The 24702-nt window shown below is 42.2% G+C and overlaps 2 protein-coding genes across 9 annotated transcripts in view; both read right to left on the bottom strand.

Moving 5' to 3' along the window:
• Positions 1-759, bottom strand: part of Rgl (Ral guanine nucleotide dissociation stimulator-like) — a 43665-nt gene extending 42906 nt beyond the window's left edge. Inside the window, exon 1 of one of the 3 annotated variants that reach the window (XM_069109168.1) lies at positions 31-759. In XM_069109168.1, the coding sequence (XP_068965269.1) occupies positions 31-60 (30 nt within the window). In that variant the 5' untranslated portion in view covers positions 61-759. The remainder of the gene's footprint in view (positions 1-30) is intronic. The other 2 variants (XM_069109169.1, XM_069109171.1) reach the window with 2 other exon arrangements.
• A 629-nt stretch (positions 760-1388) lies between these two features.
• The window catches only part of Axud1 (AXIN1 up-regulated 1), a 33702-nt gene continuing 10388 nt past the window's right edge, over positions 1389-24702 (bottom strand). For 3 of the 6 annotated variants that reach the window (XM_069109158.1, XM_069109157.1, XM_069109156.1), the window contains 4 exons: positions 5328-7553; positions 4872-5122; positions 4321-4737; positions 1389-4230 (listed from right to left, as the gene is read on the bottom strand). In XM_069109158.1, coding sequence (XP_068965259.1) covers positions 3241-4230; positions 4321-4737; positions 4872-5122; positions 5328-7539 — 3870 coding nt within the window. In that variant the 5' untranslated portion in view covers positions 7540-7553 and the 3' untranslated portion in view covers positions 1389-3240. Of the gene's footprint in view, positions 4231-4320; positions 4738-4871; positions 5123-5327; positions 7554-8425; positions 9413-24702 lie in introns of those variants that run through there. The other 3 variants (XM_069109159.1, XM_069109160.1, XM_069109161.1) reach the window with 3 other exon arrangements.

Below are 24702 nucleotides of genomic sequence, written 5' to 3'. Positions count from 1 at the left end.
CAATAAAAAAGAGAAAGGTATGATAATTACCAAGGAGTCGTCCCCATTGTCAGCGCTCATAGCCCACCGCTAGCGCGAGGGAATTCGAGATCGTCGTCGTGGTCGTCGTCTTCGGTCCTCTTCTCCGCCCTTCCGGTAGAACAACCTTACGCTCGTCATTCTGCGGCGTATCCTAAATTCGCAGGACACTCGAAGGACTCGTTAATAGACACCAATGGTAGCGCCTCGCACCTGTCATCTGGCATTGCAACAACGAACGCGGCTTGGTGCGATGGTTATAACGTATATAGAAAGGGACGAGATAGAAAAGGATCGGAGACGGGAAAGGGCAGACGTAAGAGAGGAAAACAGGGAGAGAAAGAGAGAGAGAAAGAGAGAGAGGACACTGACACATGAAACGTCAACGACACTAGCACGCCGTTGTATTCACCGTTCGAAACGAAAGCAAATTTTTTTTTAATTACGCCATCGACACGCGTCTCGCACCACACGCCACTTCCATTCGATTTAATCTGCGATTTTCGTATTTCATTGACCGAGCAAGAAGGAAGAAAGCCCGAATATGAAATTTTACCGCACCAACCAAACTAACCTCCGTACAGGCTCACGGGCAGGCGCTAACTTCCAGCGACACTCAACTCAACAACTTGCTAATGCTTTCCCTTCCACACGTCACCTCCCACCCCAAATCACATACGAACGGCAGGTAGAAACGATTGGTTTGGAATTGGAGTATATCGTCATACAGACCAAGTCGTTTGTGTTATCTTTTTGAAGACTAGTCGCCCATATCAGTTACTAATTCGGAAGTAATTTGTAATTTGAATAATATCGCGAATAAACGTCACCACATATGCACAGGATTCCCGCTACGGACGCCATGTTGGTAGTGCGCGCGCAGCTACGCTCTAAGGCAGGAAATTTGAAGAGTAATTTAGCGGTATGTTTAAATTGTCATTGTAAAGAGGTGTTAATTTTAGTTTACGCGGACAAATCGCTAATACTAATTTACGATGTTTTGTAAGATTTCCGGCTTCGTTCATGTGAATGGTAATAAATGTATGTTAGTACCCTGTAATTGCATGTTATCGCAACATTAAATAAGGACAAATAGGATATAATAAAGGTAGGAAGAATATTTTTACACTGCGTTACTTACACAGCCGGATATACCTATACAACTAAAGTAATTAATAAGACAGGATCATGAACAATATATTGAAAAGAATCACATAAAAAATATGATTTTTCATGAACTGCTTTCAACATAATAACGATAAAATAAACAAAGGATCTTGGGGAATGGTATCGTGAATGTAGAAAGACGAAATAACAAAAAACGAAACGACACACACATAAGAAGACAACACATTACACGGTAGACAAGAGACTTTTTCACAACATTTAATAAAACGCTATCAACTAGGTATGCCTTTTTTTACTCAAATACTCTAAAAGTTACTTACATACGTGTAGTTTATATGTATATTTATGTCATACGGAGGTGTCACATCCCTCGCAATGTTTCAACACGTTAAATCTATGTTCCTTTCGTTTCTTCTATTTTCGATAGTGAGATTTCGTTATCACTGTACACTGACAACAAACGTAACGATTTTAGGCACCAATCAGCGACGATGAACACAGTGTAAAATACGGAAATAGAAGATAGTCAAAAGTGCTTGGGAGCTGACACATCCAATAAGTATGTATAAATTTAATACTATCGTCTTATCATTGTTTTCTTACGTGTTATATTTTAATCAATCGTGGGTATAGCGATCAACGTCCCGGGATGCTAAAGAGGTCTATGTCTGAAAATCTACAAGGTGAATAACAATGGGTGTGCAAAACAACATCCGAACGAGATAATATTTGCCATCAGACTTTGTTTACCGCAATAGTTTTTCAAAAAATGAGAAAACCTCGCGCGGGTATCTTTTCTTTAACTTATTCGTGTTAGCTCTTACCTTGAAATTGCGAATATAGACAGACAACAAAATTGAGCCGTTGATCATTTGGGTTCGAGAATCCTCAATAATCGATAACTTATACATTTTCGTTAAAAAGTTTTCACATTTTGCTATTCTTCGCATGATGTGCGTGATATTAAAAAAGGACCTGCAATTTCAAGGTGCCATGTGAAAGAATGGAAAAAATATATGAGACCTTAAACGTTATATGTTCTGTAGACAGCGTGCGCTTGGTATGCCAACCAATCATGGTTCCTCTAACATTGGAAACATGTAAGTAACCGTGATGCTTCTGAATTTATTACAACACGACGGAAAATCTCTATATTCTGTATCGCCTATTGATTGAAAAACCATTCAAACTCGATCCCTTACTAACTGGCATAAAAAAGTCCCATAATTTATTTTCTTAACCTACGATCCTGGCAAACTGCATTTTCATATGCACGAGTATCACAATCGTTCACATTTCGTGGTCACATATATATGTGTTTTGTGTGTACAATCATGTGCCTGTCTTCCTTTCTAATCAGCAACGCGAACATCTTTCGAATTCGCTATAAATACTAAGTTGTTCGCTATCGCAGCTGTCACACGGATCCGAAAAAACCTTCTTTTTTTCTGTTCTTTTTTACAAAGACACAAGGCCCGCGATCGTAATATTAAAGTTAAGTATTATAAACTGCAATCTAAACTGATCCCATATGTTGTTTCTTGGTCACAACCTCGTTGAATATCTTCTGCAACTTCGTTTCAAGGAGACTGTTCATGGAGATTTTCGACGAAGACCTTCCCCCGAAAATCCTTCACCGAACTGGCGGCCCCGGATTCTCTTCACGTTTATTGAGAACATCGTCTTATCCATTCGATCAATTACACAATCGACAATCTTATAATAAAGGAACAAGGACAATGTCTCAAGTTTCCATCCCGGGCGGACGCACACGTATAATTTTTCTAACGACATCCACGGGACTCGTCATAGTTAAACGCGAGTGATTCTCGAGAAGAACCTTTGTTCTATTCGAAAACCACATAAACAATTTACTCGGATTTATCTAACGCATGGAAGTCTATCTGGTCAAATTGCCAGCACCTTCTTATTGAGATATTTCTTCGTTATCCTTTTTTTCTTCTTTTCTTATTTTTTCATTTGCAAGGTTTCCAATGACGAAAGTTAAATTCTATTTTTCGTTATAAATCACTATGGGTCAAAAACGATTTGACGGATTCGCAGATAGACAATTCTTCGTATCTACAGTTTAACCTAGGCGGATACAGTCTCAACCATTGACTTTTTAATAATTTCCCCAAAGTTTTCGTCACACTCTTCCGTACTTTCCGATTGTTGTTCGTTACCTTGGTTCTTTTCTACCTCGACCTTGGTTCCATTCCCGTGATAAGTACCATGAGCCGCGGGCTCCATTTCACCATAGTACGAATATCTACCAGATAAAAGTTCTGAAAATGGTTCTAGTTTACCTATTTGTTGAACCACTGTATTCATCGGCTGCACCGAATTTAAATTCGTGTATTGTGATCCGGTTGTTTCGTCCTGGGCAAAGCTAGTTTCGTAACTGGATGAGTGTTGTCCGGGGTGGACCTGGCAGTTTCCCTGAATTGATCCGGCGTCTTGCCCATAAGGCGCATAGTGTGAGAACCCTGGATTTCCTGGCACCGTTTGGAATTGCGGCTGAAATTGCACCCTAGATGTAGAAGGAAGGTTAGCGTAAGGTTGATAGTCCTGATAAGTAGGCTGTTGAAAGTTTACTCCGGTACTTGTTTGGCCTGAGAACGTTTGAAAAGCTTGACTAAACTCAGGATGAAGTTTCCTTTGAGGTCCCTGCGTACCATCAACAGTGTCTTCGTTAGGATAGCAATCGTCTCTAATTGCGTAAAGATCCAGACTATCCTCTCTAGTACCAGGTACTTCTGGCTGACAATTCGTCCCGCCGTCCCTAGCGTCGTGATTTTCGTAATGAAGCGTCGTAAATCCACCACCGTTCAAACACGATTCTGTGGTCCTATTCTCCATCACGGATCCCAAATTGATTTCTCTTAAAGGACTTCTGCCGTTTTGATTGTCGGAAGCGTCGTGATCCGTACCCTCTTCTTCTCGTTGCTTTTTTTCTAACTCCAGGCGCATGAGAGTGTGAATGAAATGCGTTCGCACTCGTACTGGATTGAACTCAATCCTGCCTGAACTATTCGCACAACCATCTCGGGTACATCCACAAGGAAAACCCGCTCTATCAACCTATTAACATATATCACAGTCGTATCATTTAGTTGTTTCTTAGAAAAATCTGTGACTCTATCGTATAGTATTTAGTATAGATCTACTAACCTGGCACTTTACATTGGCTCGACTACAAGGACAACTCTCTGGATCGCAATATCCTTTGCACCCGCAACCGCAATGTTCTCTGCTAGCTCTAATGTCACGGCACTCGTCTTTTTCGACAGCATCTATTCTACGTACTCCAGCCGCCCTAAGTAAAGCTCGTCTCTGCCACGTAGGTACTGGCTGCAGGAAATAATAACTATCGATATCCAGTTCTTCGTTATCACTTTGTTCCTCGTCCGTATCATCGCTGGGATCCTCGGAGCTGGAGGCTGCTTCCGATACGCAATTTGCAGCACGCTCGGAGCGCAATTGAGCTAGTCTAGCACGATGAATTCGCCTCTGTTCAGCAGCATGCTCCGATAACGAGAACCGTTCTGCATGAGTATGCGTCGCACTCATGCCAAGGGTGCTGCCACCCTAAGAAAAATAAATCGATTTACCACGTTATATTCATACATACTATATGTCATTAATACTACAACACTAGTATATTCTTCGTAATATTTATAGTATTTCTTCGAAATAAAATCTGTATTGTATAAAATATGTACCTGAGAAGGTACACAAGTGAAACCCTGTGCCCTGGGAAAATAATACACGGTGACAGCGTCGAATTGAATATTGCGTTTCTTTTTCATGGATTCTTCCGTATTGCTTCTCTTCGGACTAGGAGCCTCGTCCATGCAATCTATCAATCTTCGTTTTAAATTACTCTTTGAAGGACTCCGAAAATTCGTCAATGGTGGTTGTGGTGTACCCGGTACACCCACATTCGGTACAAAACTGTCCAATTGATTCACAACTGAAAAAGAATATCATACTTTGTATTTTCCTATCATATTCTCGCATATTCAGAAATACATTGACATATCTTTTATAACCCAATATCACAATTATTAAAATTAATTTGTCAAAAAAATTCTTTTACATAAGTATTTATAAAATATATTTTGTTCATTTTCAAATGGAAAAAAGAAGTTACACCAAATAACGATGCGTTTAATTACCTTTTTCTTTATCGGAGAGAATATCATCAGGTATCCTATCCAAGAAAGAAGTTTCGGAATCGCTTTCGGGAACCGGTGCAGGCCCAGGATCACCGGGTATCTCGCTTCCTAAACCAGAATCGCTTCCATCCGATCTAACTTCGTCCCGCGCACCAGTGGCAAGCGCTAGACTTTCCGCTGAATCTTCTGTAAAAGCTTCCGGCCTCTCTGGCTCCAACCTCGATATGATCTCCGGATTAATATCAACGCAGCACATGGACTCGTTCTCCTGGCACGATATTTGATCAGAAGCGGTATCATCCTCACATCCACGTACATTCGTCGTGGTTGACATTTCGGAGCTATCGGACCCGGTTTCGGTTTCCGTCTCTGTGTCAATAGCTTCTGGGACATCCGTGGTATGTTCCAACATCTCCGGTGAACTTGGTGTCGTTTCAGACGAATCCAAATTGTTCAACGGCTGTAAATCCTCCGTGGAGGGTAAAGGCAAGGAAAACACGACTTCTTCATCCTCTGCTAATTTCTCTATTACCGATGTGACTGGCGTTTCTTCTTTTTCCGGTTTCTCTTCCGTCGTCGCGTTTACCGTTTTCGGCAATGTTATCCTTTGCAAGATCACCTTGCATTCCTTCATAGAGATAATGGGAGTTGATTTTATCAATTTGGTCTGTAACAGATCGAATACTGCAGGAGAATCGTCCTCCTTATGGTCCTCTGACTCAGTCTTTTGGACACTGATCTCGCAATTTCGCCTTTCAACGGAACATACATTCTTCGACGTATCTTTGGAATCAATCCTTACATCTACGTTGCTATCATCAGCCTTGCACGTGGTGTTCTTCTTCTGCTTCTTCTTCGAGGTGACGGTCATATATTTCGCATCTTTCTGTTCCGGTGAGAAGTACTGCGACACATTAATGTGATCTATCTTAACCACTAATTGGGGTAACGAACTTTTCATTATTTCAGTCAACTGCTTGTTGTGTATAACCGATGCTGTGCAAGCACTATTCGTAGGCATAGTGTCGCTACACGAGCACTCCTCGACGGGCTCCTCGCACTGTTTCGGTTCCTGGCACTTGCTGAGATTTCTCTCCGGGCTGTCGCGCGACAGCGAACAACAAGAATCCTCGTCAATAAACGAGTCCGAGTATTCGAGCTTTTTACAGGTTTCTACCAGCGCCTCCTCGACGCTGCCGTTGGTACATTCACCTTCCGGCGACGTCGCTACTCTGCAGACCCTATGCTCCGACTCGGTACAGCTTATCTCCTCGGAACCGTGATTCGTTTGAAAAGAACCGTCCACGCTTACATTCGTCGATAACCTACAACCACTCGTTAATAAATCATCGATAATCCTATTGTTCCTTGAGATGCATCGACTGTTGACATCGTCGTCGAACAGGCACGAGTTCGACGACAGAGATATCTCACCCAGGGTACGCTCTCGGAGGCTCACCAACACCGGTGAGATCCTCCTCACGTCGCTTCTTACTTGATTCGATTCATTCTCCGAAATTTCAACACCGATCCGCTTGATTTCCGCATTGATCGGCAGAAAATCGCTGGCCAGTCTTTTTCTACACAACGGCGATGAGGTGGTGCATTCTGCATCGCAACTATCATCCACTTTAGAATCGTCTGTTTGTTTCTCGGTACACTGAACCGACAACGACATCGACGTCGGCGTCGGCGTCGGCGTCGGCGTCGGCGTCAGCGTCGGCGTCAGCGTCGGCGTTAGCGTCGGCGTCAACGTCAGCGTCGGCGTCGGCGTCGACGTCGAACAATCTTGTTCATCCACGGATTCGTTCGATTTCACTTCTACATCGATACCCGCATCTTCAAGTTGCGTCTTATCTTTCCCAAGTTTCAGACCCATACCGGAGATGTCTAATTGACCTTCGCCGTGTGAAAAGTCGTTCGAGGTCTCGACCGAAGCCTCACATAATTCTAGATTGATGAACACTTGGTTATCGACGGATCGACGAGTAGCATCCTGTATTTCTTCAGTAGCCATCAAAGAATCGGCATCATTGTCGCGCTTCGTTGGTCCGTTTTCCGATGTAGTTGACGACGACACTGTCGTCGACGCACCAATCGTTTTCGCTGATTCTATAGTCAATGCACCACCACTAACCGTTTCCGCTAAATCAGCCGAGGTAGAACCTTCTTGAGCTCCTAAACGACGATCCGGATTCGAAGACAATTCCATCTGGAGCGTTTAACCTGCGGTAAACAAGAAACACAGAAATTCATTAAACTTATACCACGTGCGATCATTAATAGTAAACGATATTTGCAAATGTTCGAAGAAAGACCACAAATTAGGAAACGTATCTTATTCTCTGAACTTCATATTCGTTGCTGATGGATACGAGAAAGTAGATTCGACTGGATTGAAAAACGAATTTTCATAGAAGTAGAGAAGATCCTCTAACGATGGACGTCACACCACCGGGATCAATTTATTGCTATATCATTCCGTGAAGCGAACTATTCTCGTTCCTAGTCATTTCAAGGTAATCATATTTTCCGCGTTGGCTCTTTTTCTCAAAATATCATAAGCAAAAGGACGAAGAGGAGGATGGAGGGATCAATAATCCGCGCGCCGATACCGCGCACCGGCAAACGGAGAAAGACACGACGTGACGCCAACGAGAAAGAGGAAATAAATCAATCATAAATGTTCTCCGTGATTTTGTCGCATCGCGTATCCAGAAACGTTTGCGAATGCTACGCGGTTATCCCCAAATCCGCGTGCTCTTTAATCTGTCGATATCTTTCTTATCACGGCACCAAATATAAAAGGGACTCTGCATATAATCCTGGCCGGAGATTATTGATTCAAAGCTGGCAGGAAAAGAGGGGTGGAATGGGGAAGGAGGGGGAGGTTTCTGTCTGCCTTCGGTTACCATGCGCACCTTGTACCCCTTATATACCAGAAAACTCCACGACTAAAGTAGGTGTAGAAGGGTTCTTTTCTTCCGTTATCTCTCCCTCTTTCGTCTTTTTTTTTTTTTTTTATCTATTTGTATCTGTATTTTTTTCTTAATCCTGTTCGGTTTGATTTACTTTCGTTTCTTGTATTCTATTTTTACCTTCGAGCCGCACGATCTTCTGCCCCCTCCACGAACCTTCCGCACTACTCTGTTCTTTCGCGAAAACCGAACCTCCAAACACGAGGCTCGACCTCGACAATCCGTTATCACGGCAAAGCCTTTAAGTCGTTTCGCAACTCCAACTGTCTCCATTCTGTCCGCGAACTCGTCTGCCGTCCCTGAGATCCGAGCGATCGGCGTCCTCCATGGAGGACAACCGTATGGGCCTTGAGCAGGAGCAGAGCATTCAACAATGTCTGACTGCCCACGGGGCCTGCACGCAAATGGCCTTTTTCAGAGAAACGGCCAATCTTATCGGTGATCTTACAATAATTCTTGGAAAATTTTCGAATTCGAGAAACATTTACTGGAAGAACGTGCCACGGCAAATCACGCAGACGGATGCTGAAGATTCGATATCGTGGCGTTGAATGGTGTTCGATAATTCGAGACAAAGATTTTTCCAGGAGCGATGGTTGCAAAAAATACGAGTAGGAGATCGTGGAACTGGATACGTGTTCTTCGAGTACGAGCACCAAAAGATATATGACGATGATCGAGGCTGGTACGAACGAGATTAAACATGGAACGTTTTAGCAGGAAGACATCGTAACTCGGTGTAGTGCAACAGCACGGATCCGAAGAGCAAAAGCGGCTGTGCGAGACGAAAGAAGAGCTGAGCGGAGAAGCGGCTTTCTCGATGAGAGATTCAAAGCAAACGCGCGAGAGCAAAACAAACAGGAATAATATGTTCTCTGGTGTTGCGAAAACTAGGTGGACGTTCACGAACAGACTGACTGAATATTCCCAGGAACGAATTCGATAGAGAGAGAGAGAGAGAGCCGGCCTCCTCTCTCATTTGATGATGATGATAGTACTCGGTGGCGAGAAAGCGAGGGAAATATGCCTCTAAGTGCGGAGAGTATACTCGTAGAGAAGGAAGAAGCGAAGCGGAGGCGCGTGCGTCGCGTTCGACAGCTCGGAGCAGAGTGAGCGGAGCTGGCTCGACGCTGCGTCGATGACGATTCCGTTCGGCGCCGCTACTCGGTCACCTTCGGGACGCCTCGGTTCTCTCCTCCGCACTGGTGAAGGGTACACGCGTACTTTATACGTAGGAGTATGCGTGTTTGTGAATGTGTAATACAGTGTATGGTGCTACGAAACGCCGTGGTTCTCAACGGGCCGATCGAACGCAATTCAACTCTCCAAGCGATCAATCTTCGCCTCTATTTTCGGTCTTTTTCCAAAAATTCTCCCGTGGTGGTTGTAAATGTTCGAAACATGCACGCCAATATTTATCCCTAACGGTAGTTAGAGGAAAACCTACGTGTCGACGGAACAATGGATTCAAGTGGAGAGTGATAGAGTTTTTCGAACGAGACCGCTCATTGATTACATCGGTGAAATTCCGTGGCCTTTCTAGAGTAATTCTATTTTCTGCGCACTCTTACACGCCACTGGCCGAGACACACAGCCATAGGTTACGCCTACGCGTACACACGCGTGTAAAATTAACGATCGGTATTATTAACTTTTCTAGATTAAATACATACTGCCTTTAGCCTTCTTCTTCTTTCTTTTTTTAATTTAAACGGGTAAAGAAGCAGACATCAACCATAGTTCACGATAAAAAGTGGAATAGTTCAGCTACCGAGTAGGCTTTCGAATACGATCGAAGTAGTCGATCGAGTATTTCAACGAAAAACAAAGTATATATGTTACATTCATTATGAAACGCACGAGTAAAAATTAGAAAAATAATTCACGAGAACGTGCGTCGTAGACACGTTCCGATTCAACTGTTAGACGATGCAGTTATTTAAATTAACCTCGTTACACTTGCTGGCGGACAGTCGTCGATTATCGAGTATCATCGGTGAAAAGCTTGGCTACAGTTCCCTTGCATGTGTAACATTGTATGCGGCGACATTTCCGAGCCTAGCTACAGAGAACTCTAGCCCACCGTATATCTCTTCTAAACCTCCGATACAAAAGTCCTTGCTTATAAACAGGAAATAGGAAGATCTGGCCGCGTGTAACTGCGAAGAATCGCCGCGTATTATCGATCCGAACGATTGACCAGCCTCCGTGAAACATCCAAGGTAATGCCCGTGTTTGTCAGAAGGACTACGATATAGCTCGTGATATAATGTCTCGACACGTTTAGAACCACAACAACTGATCGTTTTTAAATCGTGAAATAGTCGAGATCGATTTACAAAAACGACAATCATGAAAACCACTGATATAGAAGATATATTCACGGTATACCAAACAGGTTTCCATCGTTACATAAGTGAGTGTACACCAAGTGACTATATCATTCTTATCATTACCCTTGCATACTACTTTTTCCATCAGATTCGCCAAAGTGCACTCGACGATCCAGAAAACAAAGTCATGCACGAGGTTAAGTGCTTACTTATCATCGACCTGGCGTCGATTCTAATAGCGCAACGAACCGGTTCGTATACTAAAAATCTACTATTCAAACCTAATTTTACAAAGGTTAAACAGGACCCAGTTTATCGTCACCTAAATATTCGCGCAACCATCCGGATGTTTGAAAATTCATACGCGTAACGCGATCCTCCGGTTCTTGCTCCAACGTAATGCATTTTAAAAGTGGAAAGTCCTGCATAGGTGGCGCTGGTCGCAGAATTGGCGCGGTATTGTCTACGAGTACTCCAACTCTCTCTTTCGCGATGTCTTTCTTCTTTTTCCTCTCTTCGTGCTCTCTCCCTCGCCCTCACTCCTTCTTTCTCCGCTTCACTTGCCTTTCTTCGTTTCTCACATTTATATTTTTCTTTCTCTTTGTCACACGCACACAGAGAGACGAGTTTCTCTCACGGATGAGGTTCAACGAACGAGAGAGCGTGGCGCTTGCGCGGGGCTGCACGACTGCCGTAATTGTCGCTACGCTGCAAAAGTAGAAGGCGTACAGCGACAACCCTGTGCTCGTCTCCTTTCAGTCTTTCTCTCTGTTTTTTCCTCCCCCGATCTCTCCTTTTTTTCTTATTCCTTCTTCTTCATTTTTCCTTTTTTCAGCAAGAAAGTAATGGTACATTCATGCCGCGACAAAATATCAAAAAACGACCGAAAAAGATCTCCCAGCTCTACGCGGCCTAACACTCGCGTTATATGTTCTTCCTCTCGATGGCTTCCACACGAATTTTTCACCTCTGCATTAACCTACAGAAAAGGAACCCGAAGTCTCGACCGGTTACCACAGTACTTCAATACTCGTCACTTTTCAGATGCCGTAATAAATGTTACGTCAAAACATTTTCTTAATGCTCTTGCTATAACTAGATTGCGAATGTTTATGCATTTATGAAAAATTTCAGTGCGCAAATATACAAAATATCCAAAACAAGGTACTCGTTGTAATATTTAAGATGAAGCACGTCTATATTTACCTCCTCCCTAAATTATAGGACGTACAAACTGCGACGTCGTTGATATTGAATGAGATAGAATGGAAATGAATCAAGCGTTGAAGGGTAAGCTAACTATATGAGGACAGCCCTGATTTACTGAAAAGGTCACTCGGATAATCCTTTAATTACACGCGATCTCGAACAGCGCTATTCCAAAAAGATGAAACACGATCCGGTGTGCTTTCAATTAAGCTTCATTGAAATTTTACGTCACGTTGCGCGACGCTAAACGTTTCAACGTATCGCGACAAACAACCGAACGATTTGTTACGTAAGCACATAATTGAGCAGCGCTGAAGTTAGCCCGTGTTCGATTTCTTTTCCACCCGTGTGCTCTGTTGTCGTTTGGATTGAATATCAAGGTCGCGTTCTTGAGCCACATCGCGAAATTCTGCACGTCTCCTGAACGATGTTTACCCATCCTCATGCACACTAGAGTGTGCATACGTCGCGACTCGTAAGCGTACGCGCGACGAACAGGTGCGTGGCAAACCATGAACATACATATACGAGTTATAAAAATTGACGCTGCAATCGTAGCGCTTTCCTGATCTAATCACATCTAATCTTCGTTATTTTTATTCCCGTTTCATCGTTGAAGTTTCCTCTAATGACTAAATAATTCGCTTGGTACCCATAGCCTATGCACGGAGGTGCATAAGCTGTATTGTTAATGAGATCTGGGAAGACAATTTTGTTGAATGACCAACCAGTTTATCAAACTACGCTTTACCTATCCAACTCTATGTATACGCTGAGTCCGTTTGTTTCCGTAAGGTTTTCTGATGCTTTCTATAAGCAACATCTGACTAAAGTGCAGAGGGCAGAGTTCGTCCAAGTTGATTATCAATACCCGTTCCCTTTCCTACGGTATCATATATACATATATTTACCAGAATTTACACTGGAGATCGGATTAGATTTTGAATTTCTGGAGACAGTCCGCTGATTCACAATTTGAGTTTCTCCCGTACAACTTGCTAAGCTATTTTCTATTTAGTTGTACTTCGTGTAAACTACCATCGAGGAATAAATACACTATATCCGATCTCGTATTCTCTTATCTGGTACGCAGCACAGAATGTAGTTTCAGAAGTGGGACGCCCAATTTGCGAAATCTCAGTTTTACGCTGAGCGTAGGTACGTAAGTGCAATGTGACAAAGAAGGAACGTTCTCCAATCTGCCGTTTAGTCACCAAGTAGAAAAACTATGAACTACCATACGAGATACGCAACGCTTCTTCCTTATATTTGAATTGTTTTTCTTAAGTACTTAGAATCGCGACTCTTTAGCTGTTTTAAACAAAACATCAGTTTCTTTGAAGCCGTCTGTCAGGAGTTCGATTAACTCTCTTCGCTGGAAGCCAACATGTAGAAAATTGCGTAACGTCAGTGGCCCTTGTCCCCGCGTCGGAGGCGATGCAGATTTTCAGCAAGTGAAGACATTCAAAAGAGACAGTTTGATCGGGCCTTGTTACGAATTTTCATGAAAAAGAACCGAAAACGCGGCTTGGCCCCAGGTACCGCCGGCTTTTCTAAACTCTACAGCGGCAAAGAACCAAGGTGGGGGCAGAACGAGGGACCGAGACGAGGCATATTAAAACGGCGTGGGGGCAAGCGAAACGCGAGACCAAAGCAGTTTTACAACACCGGCAGACGCTGCGATATTGCTCCGTCGTGCTTTCTGCTTTCTGGGAAAGGTCCGAAGCTCTCTCTCTCTCTCTCCCCACTCTCTCATTTTCTCTTTCCCCTACCCTCTATTCTCTCCCCGCTACACCCCGTCCCTCTTTCACCTACACGTCTGCACAACTTTGAACACGACCTACACGAACACTACCTCTTTCTACCAGTACTTCGTACACACTCTCATATCCATACCTCTATCTCTCTTTCCTTTCTTCCTCTCTTCCTCACTACCCCATTCTCATCAGTAGTATTTCTCCCTCTTTCTTCCCCCCTATTCCCCTGATCTATCAACACCACCTATCCTTCTCTCTCGCAAGATACTCACACAAATTCCACGCTTTTATATCCGTGTCTCGCTCGATCTTTCAGTTACCCCCATCTAACCCTCACTCGCTTACACCCACGCCAGTCTTTACCATCTGTCTCTTTCTATAGCGAAGGCTGGTAGTATCTATCTCTATCCACATTTCGTTCTCTCTCTTCAATCGCATCTCCTGCTCTATCTCCATTTCTACCCAGCTTCGCCGGTACCGTTTTCTCATATTCTCTCTGCGCGCGCCACTATGGCGCATCACTATAGAAAGATATAGTGCGGGCCCGACTACACTGCACGCAACTATACAACGTATAGTAGTACGGCGCAACGCGGCAACGAAAGACAAGGCCGTACCACTCGCGGCGAACGGAGGATACGAAAACAGTTTCACACGACCGACGCCAATGGTCTACGTACCACCATTATGATAGCTCGACAGAGTAAATAATATCGTGGGTATTCATTAATCAAGTAAGTGAACCTTAATGCGAAATGTAACACACATCGAGCGAATTTTTCAAGGGTCGAAAATGTATTTCTTTTTCTCGTCTCCCTTCGCCGATCTATGTGTCGTGTTGCACTACTGACGCGCAACACTCGCAGGAAACGCAGCAACCAAACCACCCACTCGAGTATACCAGTTGCTAATTCGTTTTGCTCATGGCCCCTTTTTGCAAAAGAGAATCACAAATCGAGGCGTATATACATATTCGTTCGCATATTTCAGAAACATAGCGAAGTAACGTATACCGCTGCTTTCTACGTGCATCAGCATAAACGGGTGTTCACGGAAATATATACCCATTGTACCATCGCGAAATCGATGTGTGCGTGAAGAGGGTTAGCATCCTACACGATTGAAGAACACGTCGTGCTACGGAGACACACGCTATGTGTCGATGTGTGCGTGTCTCGTACACAACGTAAACGCGCGGTAGTGTAGGTTGCTTTGGCATAATAAGAGCGAGGGAGCGGAATATAATGCAACCTCCTGCGCTCAGTGGCCTCCCTGGAAGCTGTGGAATGTACCACCCACCCTGCCCTCCCATTCTATACAACGGAGAGAAGAGTCGTGCGGCGTTGGTCGTTGTAAACACTTCGTCGGACTATTAATACTAAAAATCTCGAATCAGTACGAGACGTTACTCTGTGATACTAACTAACTGGAGTTTTATAGGTCGTTACACGGGGGTTGAAATTATTTTTAATAGGCTATTTTCGTCCCCTGATTCACTCTCTCTAATCTTCTAATTATAGGAATTTTCTTCTTTTCTATTTTTAGTCAGATGTACATTTGAATATTAAAGGTGTTAGGCCAATATCAATGGACAAAAATTAATTTTACCAATCGTGGCACGCTAATCAATCATGATTACGTATCGACACTTCGTCCAGACTCAATTCCGTCAATTACTCGAGAGAGCTATTCGCCAACGGCATCGAGAACTTCACAATAACTGTGAGTTGCACGCTCGGTCATTCATTTCGCGTCTTGTTGATAAGTGAAACTCTGATTCGTCGCACACGACAACATGCGCCACTCGTGCGGGCGCGTGACCATATAAACTGTAACGTATCGGCCATTGTTGCGTGCTCCGGATACATTGTCTCGCGGATTGCTTCGCATCTTCGTCGATAGTCTTTTCAGCATCTAAACTTTAGTGCCATAATTTTCATCGCTAGAACGTGTCGATCGGTTTTATCCGAGGAGCAGTAACACAACCGCACTAAAGAATATATTCAGTGAACAACGAATAACGAACCACGATGCTCGTTAAGATCATCATTTTTCGTCAAATATTTTTAATTAAAAAATCAGAAAAAAATACTCTTAAAAGCATGCACGATTAATAACGTCGAATAATCGTTACACCGCAAACAAACATTCGTGCGTACCCATAGCTGTTACCATCAGCAAATGTGTGTATATGTATTTCTTTCTTCGTTTTCCGAGAAAAAAGAAGAAACAAGGCAGAGAAAGAGAAGGAAGAAGGGGAGGAAAAAATCTGACAAGAAGCAACACGACCACGACGATGTTAAAGGACAAGAGTGGAAAAAGAGAGGGTGGGTGGTGGTAGCGAATAGACGAACGAACCTATGGATATTTTGCGAGGGTGCGAAAGAGATGGAGGGTGAGCTGCGGGGGTGTATATTGGGACTTGTAAATGGGGGTGGGAGGTTCCACCTCCAGCCGAATCGATCCCACCGCAGTGTAGCACTATAGCAGTCCACGTGCATACATACCATGGACTTCTCTCTCTCTCTCTCTCTCTCTCTCTCTCTCTCTCTCGCTATTTAGCTCTCCTTCTTCCCTCGTTCTCTACCCCGTTCGTTCCTTCACCCTCGTATTTTCTCTCGTATACTCTCCACACTCGTTGCACTACACCGTAACAAACCGACGCAGCTGCGCCAGTGCGCGTTCGACCGAGTGCAACCGGAACAAGAATTCTGGATGCTGAATGAAACTTTTTTTTAATGATCGTGATTAATACGTTGACACTGTTTCAACAGGCACGATGCGGCAGTGGTCGTGAACTTTTACCGGTTCCGTGTGGGTGACGTTTCGTGATGTGAGACGTACAACGTCAGATTCTGGACCAAGCACCGCTCAAGCGGATGAAACATAGCCCTGTGGACGTTGATGGATTCGCGAACCAGCATCAAAGGATACTAAATCTCTATTATCTGCTCCCGGCAAAGATGATTCCGTTCTGGGACCATCGTGAATTCCGCCTGATCGCCTCCGTTTTCCCAAATTTTGTATACACCACCATATCTCACATTATTGGCAACTCATTGAAATGTTCCAAATTTATGTCAGCATCTTAACTTACACTACTGATCATAAATATTAACACATTCCGTACAATCGAAATAATATTATCCATTAATAATAAATCCACGATAGTTATTATTATAAATTTGTTATTTCTTTTGCATCGTATGTGTCTTGTAATATAAAAGACTAAATAAAATTTGTTAGTAATACAACTATAGTATTCTATACTATTCAAAAGTAAACAGAAGAACAATATTCAGAACGCTCCTGTTAAATTTATATATCAATTTTTATGTTTCGAGCAGGTTGAACTACACGATAAATGGGACTATCGGTTAACGCGAAAACCAAGAAATACAGGCAGGTTATTATAAATCGATAAACGCAACGCTATGGTATATCCTCGTGCGCTGATTGGACATCCTGTACGAGGATTACTGACACGTTCATTCAATTCGTAGTACGTACTACTCGCGCTCAGCCGATGACTGCAGTCACAGAATGCGCGTATATGGGTGCTGCAAATCGAACGCGTAGGTGGAGGAGGGATGAGGATGGAGGAAAGGGAGAAGAGGAGGTGTGGGAAGATAACGGGCATGGAGTATTATTACGTGTGTCGTGGTACACAATCGACATACACATTCTGCTATGTAAAGCGCAGGCTGCACGGGTTGTACCCAACAATTTGTCGAGGGTACGGAATCGTGAAAATTTGAAAGGAACCAAGAGAGAAAGTAGCCGGATTTCGACGGTCAACAACAACCACGTTTCTTTCCCACAAAACGATTCCACAACATGAAAAAAACACACAGAGACTGTCCTTGTTTCTCGTTAACGAAAAAAAGCAAGGAGAGCCATGTTTCAACGCGAGAAGATGAAGTTTTTAAAAGTGTATTACGTTGACGACACGTTTTTGATAATGAGACGACAAAGAAGTAAATCAAGGTTTATGAACGCTTAGAACACTTCATGCGATAAGGTCCCGGTGTCTTGTATAAATAAGGAGTTAATGGCCAGTTATGATTCAAGTTCACGCACAAGTGTTCCCTAATTACATTCTCACGTCCATATTTTCTTGTAAAGCCATGCTCTCGGTACGGATTATACGGAACGTTAACACGAGCTAAACACGAAGCTGGCACTATGTTAGCCGGTATAGCGGCCATACCCGTCGCTCATTGTACTCGGTTCAATAGACGAGACTATAGGTTTCTCGTACCACCGATGTATGCGTTACACATGCGTGTGTATATACATACAGGCGTGCGTGTTCACGTATCAGAGCATTAGGGCTTATATGGGCCCTTCAGTCACATTTAACTGCGATGCAATTTGCAATTTACTATATTTTAATGGAAACCTAACAGATATCGTTGTTTAAGGTAACATTTTGAAACGTTTTTACTATCAATTCACTCAAAATTTCTTGCAAAGTTTTGTAGAAGGAGGCACAAAAAATTTTATTATTATATGAGAAATTAAATATCAATTTAACCAATATACATTTTGACATCGATTGAACGGGTTTGCGAAAAAATGATACAATTACAACTTTTCTCGTGACAAGTCCCTTTCAGCCGCTTAACAACTCTAAACTTCGATGCCAAAAACAATAACCCACAGAAAGACCTATCGTGGCCAATTCACAAAAAAAAGGGGACGAAAAAAAGGTTAAAGCAGAAACCACTGAACCATGTATCACAGGCAGATATTGCAAGGTGATCGAATCATCCATCGACCGATGCACTCTGGATGCATCACCATATGCGCGTGTATGTGAGCGTGGATCGTGGGCGGCGGACACATGCATCGTCGATTGACGTAGGCATGCAAATGCTCGACAGACTGAGACAGATCCAAGAGAGACGGCCACAGTGACCGGAAGACATGGACAGGAAAAAACTTACTTTATTCGTTAACCTGTTCACGGAGGAAAGATTCATTCAACCTGTAACTACCGATTGTTTTGCCGCACTTGTCGGTAGACGACCGTTTTGAAGTGACTGTTGCAACGGCTTCCTTTAATTATTGCGTAATTAGTACTCATTTGTTGCACACAAAGTATAATTTTTATCGTTTCTAACGGAAACCACACAGTGTAAAGTATCTTCATATTGTTTCTAAAGAGTTAAGTGTCAGCGTTTATCTCGCAAGATGTGGCACGGTTTGAGTGAAATTTCGTGTCACCACTGTCACCAGGAGCTCGAGCCAGCTGTGCAAAGCAAGCAGAGGGGCTAACTGAAGTTATTTGAAAAAGCCACGACTTTTTATAGGAAGTATAGATCTAAAGTCTATTCTAAGGATATAAAAAGCTTTCAGGAATGGTTTGTAGTTGTTTTAAGATCGTATTCACGCAACATATTTCTGTATTCAAGTGCAGAAGATCAGCCACCTAAAAGAGAATCATGATACGGAAATAAATTTTGAAAACGTCATTATCTGAAGTGTCGAAAAATTTTACGGTAATTTTTGTTTCGAGCTCTTCGATAGCGGCATGAAACAAAATCCTAACTTAACGAAGATCGTTTAGTTCGAGAAAGTGGTTCATTGTAATTGGTTAACTTTAATAGCTCCGCGAGAAATGTATCGTCCAAGAAAAACGAGCAAGGAAAATACGTATTAGCAGCATTGAACGTTAAAAATAACATCAACCATCGATCGCAATGATCTGAATATCGCTTGTTATGAAACCAACCAGGATGTTTAAGGAATAATAAAATTCGTTCGTATAATCTTTTTATTCCTTTATCATCAGACTCAGGGTGAAAGAAGAAGAAGAAGAAGAAGAAGAAGAAGAAGAAAAAGAAGAAGCAACATCCCTCGACGAAAGAGTCAGTCCATGAAATGAACTCCTGGTTAACGGGATCATACTGGCGAGGCCAGCTCAGTGTCTTTACCTCCTCGATCGCAGACGTCCCTCGTTTTCCTCCTTCCCTTCTTAAATAGACTCTGTTCTTTCTACTTATCTGTCGCAATTTGCCGTTGTCTCTGTGCCTTTTCAGACTTTCAATGATTACAAGTATCTTGGCATCGATCGTTTGGCAAATTGAGTTCCAGATGCTCGAATTAGAAAATTTAAGTTAGAAATAATTTACTTCTTAGAATCATTTTAACTAAGAGCTACACTGTATAATTATTATTTAAAGTTTTATCTCTCTAGTTAGTCTTGTTAATTAAAAATGTCTCTTTCTAACAGATCTCTATTTCTTTTCTGTGGGAAAACACGCGTAGTATAGTCGTATTTCTCGTACACAGGAATAACTATTTTCCATATCCACTTGCTCGTCACTGCTTTACCCGTGTCGATCGCCCCTCGAGGGTCTTCTTCAGGGTTGAAGCCGCTTGCAAGATTTCCGATATCCGTCAGGCTTACATAAAATCGAACAAAACAGCCGGGGAAAGACGTCAAGCTTCTGTTATTCGATAAAAACTTCACCTTCGTCTGAAATATGCGACCGCCTTCTTGCTTAATTAGATTGTCATTCAAACTGGACCATCGCCACTAGCTTGTCTCTATTTTATTTATATTAAGTACAATACACTCGCTAGACAATAATATTAGTGAATAGATCAACGACTGTACTAGTGTTGATCTCCTTCATTTATTTATCTTAGGTTTGCCTATTGGAACTTAATCTTGCATCAAAGATTATTATGATTATGATTATTAACAACACTGTGAGAAAATGTACTACGATAGCTCACGAAGATATTGCAATGAAACTAATAACGTCTAACACAAAGATGAACAACACAAAATTATTGGACCTAATACTTGGTTTCTTCTGAATAATATGGCCATTTTGTGAGTCCGGAAGTTCTCATGGATGTTTACGGTGTACAGAAGAAAAGAATTCATTCTTCCGTTGCTTGAAACAATTATTTCAATTTTTCTTTTAATATTCAATATTTCCATTCGCGGGTAAACAACGATACGATGATAGAAAATATGCGAGGAGCTTTCTGCGGAATAAGATAAATGTTCTAGAATATTCTCCTCGAGCCATGTCTCGTACCATTTTGTCGAAGAATTTTCCGAGGAACTGCAATTTTCATCTTCAATAGGAGGCTGCGTTTGAAGTATGGAACGTAAATACATTGGTCGATATCAGAGAGAAGTTCGTTAAGTCCACCCCTGATTTATATCAGTACTTAAGAGAACACTCTCAACCCGTAGGCCAACCCCTAATGAAAGTTGTTCCCCTGTTGTATATACACATTTACACGAGGAAAATTTTCGACTGTCGTGATTCGCCGGATCGAAAAGCGTCAAGTGCAGCGGATCGATCGCTAAGTAAATTACCTACTTGCAAATTTAGCAACACTGCCCTGTTCTAATCCCGTGATTCGATTGCTACAAGTATTCAATATAGTTTGCTCGATTCTGTTAGCCAAAAATGATCTTCCCTTTGGAAAAATGTAAAATTTGCATTTTTCTTGATACAAGAAAGTTGTTCGGCAAAGTTTCTATTTCGAGAAAGTCGTTCAGGAGCTTGAGAAAGTTTAACAAGAGAACTGCGATTAAAAGGAGGATTAAATTATTCAGAGACTCGATCCATTAACTTCATTTTCTGAATGTTTCTTAATTTTATGTGTGATTAATTTCTAATTTTGAAGCAGGTGCAAAAGAGATAAATATACAATAATCGCCTTTTAGTTTCGATAAAAATAATGTTAAAAGTAGTTACGCGCTTTTAATAATTGCAGAAACAAAAGATCTAAGTCTCGTCATATCGATAGATGTAATAGTTGAAGCGTTAAATTGGTCCGTAGAAAGAATAGAGACCACAGAGAATCAACGATCACAAAATACAACGTGTTGCAAACATCTAACTCGAGGTAACATTTATACCGTCTTATTTTAAACTTTCTTCTCTGCCCAATTCGCACTGCCAATTTGCCACAATCGACCCCACGATATAGCAAAAACACAAGCATCTTACTTACAGTAAAGATATCGTTAGACATTTAGAACTGCTTTCCCCGTATCTCACTTCGGAATTGTGGCATCCTATACAGATCGTCCCAGATTCTGGAATCGTCCGGTATACTTCAAAACTCTGCTATTTTCCAAGCGAAAACGCTGCCTCTGAAACGCATCCACGATCGATCGACCTACGTTTCGTCGAGCGATCGCAAGATGGGCGTAGGACCATCTCTTCATGGACCAGAATAGCGTCGGGTCTGACGTCATGTAGAATGTAGACGTAGTAGGACCAACGACACACGGCCTGGATGACGAAGAATGAAAATATCGTGGCTGCTCGTCAAGCTCGCGTTACACACGCCACATGCACATGCATATGTCGACGCGCGCGCATTCACAATTCGTGCAACGCACGCGCATACATGTGCATGTATAGGGTGGTTAGCAGGATACTGATTAATAATAAAACATAATAATTCTAAGATAAGAAGAGATTACTTCATTTTGATACCTATACAAAAAGCATGATTCATTGTGTCCAACATTCTTAAACCTCGTTTACATCAATTCAAATAATATAAAACTCCTTCACCAAAGGATCTGCTGGTCTCTCGATTGGAAAGATTCTTTCAAGTTTCTATTCCAACTCTCGTTTAATCCTGTTACTTCAAGAAGAAAAGTTCTTAATTGTACTGAATATTACAACATGGTTTGATTCGTCGCTTCTACGTGATTTTACATTGAAATTTATAACGATTAAAATCAGGTAATATCTTGCCGAGCACCCAGTAGGTACGTGTCGTTGCAACTCGTTAGCGTGCGAGCGTGAGGTATTCGTAATGTTTCACGAGAATGACGTCATTCTCGCGGGGCACGCGCACTGGATGCATATTCTCAGAGCAAAAACCCCGCGGATTCGCCGCCAAAACAAACCAGATGAACCTTCGCGGTTTGCCAGCTCCCCCATTGTTTGCCGCGTTGCTTAATATACTCCTTTTTTATGCAGAACAAGGATCACGCATTAACGGAGATACAGGTTTCAAAGATTGCGTTCTGAACGTTGGGTCAACTTAATATACATTAGGTGACAACCGATCGCATTTATATCAACTATTATATACCAACAATTATGGTTCGCTTTTTATATCAACTATGTACATAGACCACTACAAGCGTCGTACAGATCGAAAATAAGCCAGGACAATGTAGGGCATACTTTGTTCGGTACAGTCATTGGAAAGTGTATTTCTCTTAGAAAACTTTCGTAGAATATCCGCACCGGCCCCGAATTTACTGCAGATAGAGTTGGGAAAGTAATTTCTACGCAATAAAACGCTACAAGTGGATCCGGCCGTAACTTTTCCGCCGCTATGGAAGGCCACCACCTGGGTGGGTTCCGATCGTTGGATAATTCGCGATAAAAGGGGAAATCTAATTAAACTTCGTCCCCGATACCGATAATACCGGTCATCTCCGATGTCGTTGTCAATCGGCGAAAATGCAATTTGATCTAGATGAGCGAGAAAAAAATGCACTAAAAAAAAAGTGATCGAACCACTTTGGTGATCAAAGGAGAAAACAGGCCTGACCCAGTTTTCGCGATTGCGGTTACCTCCGTATGAAGGAACTTGCAATAACTCGTCCTTCTGCCGTCTCCTGCAATCTTAAATCCACTGACTTTCCCATGTCCCTTCTTTCCTTCCCCCTTTGCGATCACCTTCTTACGCGTGCCACGTGCACCAACGATAAAAACGTGCAACCAAGTGTATGGAATCGTGTGCTTGATCAAAAATAGACGCGGCATGAGGAGAATTAATGACAATACAATTAGCGACGGTGCTGGAATCTTAGGATGGAAAGGCACTTTTTTCATTTAGAAGACATTAGTCTTTAGCTGTTGATAAATTGAAGATTTTTTGTGAGTAGAATTGTATGGAACTTCAAAATTACTCTATTATAAAATAAAAGAAAATGCGAACGTCCTGATGATCTTCACACGGAGATATTTCTTGAAAATACGATTAGTTGTCATTCTGAGATCAATAAATCAATGATCTATAACGTGCAGACAGCACTGTAAGTGTGATATTTCAACAGTGGAAACTCGATATTTTAATGGTTAAATTCCAACGTTAATTCGAGGATTTAATTACGTCGATTTTTCTAGCTGGAAATTGAATTATTAATAGCTAATTAAACGATGAACGATAGGTTTTTGCCGGACGTGAAAGTATCCTAGACGACCGGTAAGGTAGAATGCAAGTAGAACGAACGCACGAGCGCGGTCTGTTGCAAAATCATCCTGAGATTGCTAGGTCCGACTGGCTGGCCGAGCATTGCAAGAGTTTCACAACGGCCATTGTTAGATAGAACGATGTCGAAACCGCATCAATTTTAGAGGAAACGGGGACGAAATGGAAGACAGCAGTTCCGAGGTAACCTCACCTGCGTCTCGCTGTACCGACCTTCGAAACGGCCTTGATAAAATTTGGAAATATCGTCAGAGTTAACAGAACGATGGCCCGATATCTGTTGCCATTTTTTAACATTTTGCGCTTGTTCGTTGTTATGTTCGTAAAAGACTAGATCCTAAGTCTTATAGTGTCGTCTGTAAATATTATAGTATGAGTACTCTAATGTAGATATTTTATTTATTCTTATATATTACGTACATAATATACGTTTTAACATATTTAAGTTTCTAATGAATACATAAACATCCGTAGTCTATTAATAATTGGAAGTAACATTTACTAAAACAGAACAATAATTTACCATTTATTAATTTGAAGTGATATCAGAAAAAGCCCAAAGTCACTAAGCTACAAGTAGTATGGTCCAGCGTATACTCAGACAAAACTAGAAAGTATAATTTAGTCACTTGTAAATTGAAACGAGTATCAAAACAGACGATATCGTGGCTGGATAACATAAAACAGAAGACAAGTCCACCCTCTGCGGTAAGTGTCCTCCAGCGTTAAATTCATTGCCTCTCATAACATTCGAATTCATGAAGTGAAACACGATAACGGATTTCCATATAGACTGGCGACGCGTACGAGCATTGTGTCGCACGAAGGACAAAGCGAAGGGTGGAAACTAAAAACGGATCTATACGTTCCATTGGAA

The sequence above is a fragment of the Bombus flavifrons genome, chromosome 3, assembly GCF_040668555.2.
Source record: "Bombus flavifrons isolate JBK064 chromosome 3, iyBomFlav1_principal, whole genome shotgun sequence".
NCBI lineage: Eukaryota > Metazoa > Arthropoda > Insecta > Hymenoptera > Apidae > Bombus > Bombus flavifrons.
This window is presented reverse-complemented; position numbering and strand designations above follow the sequence as displayed.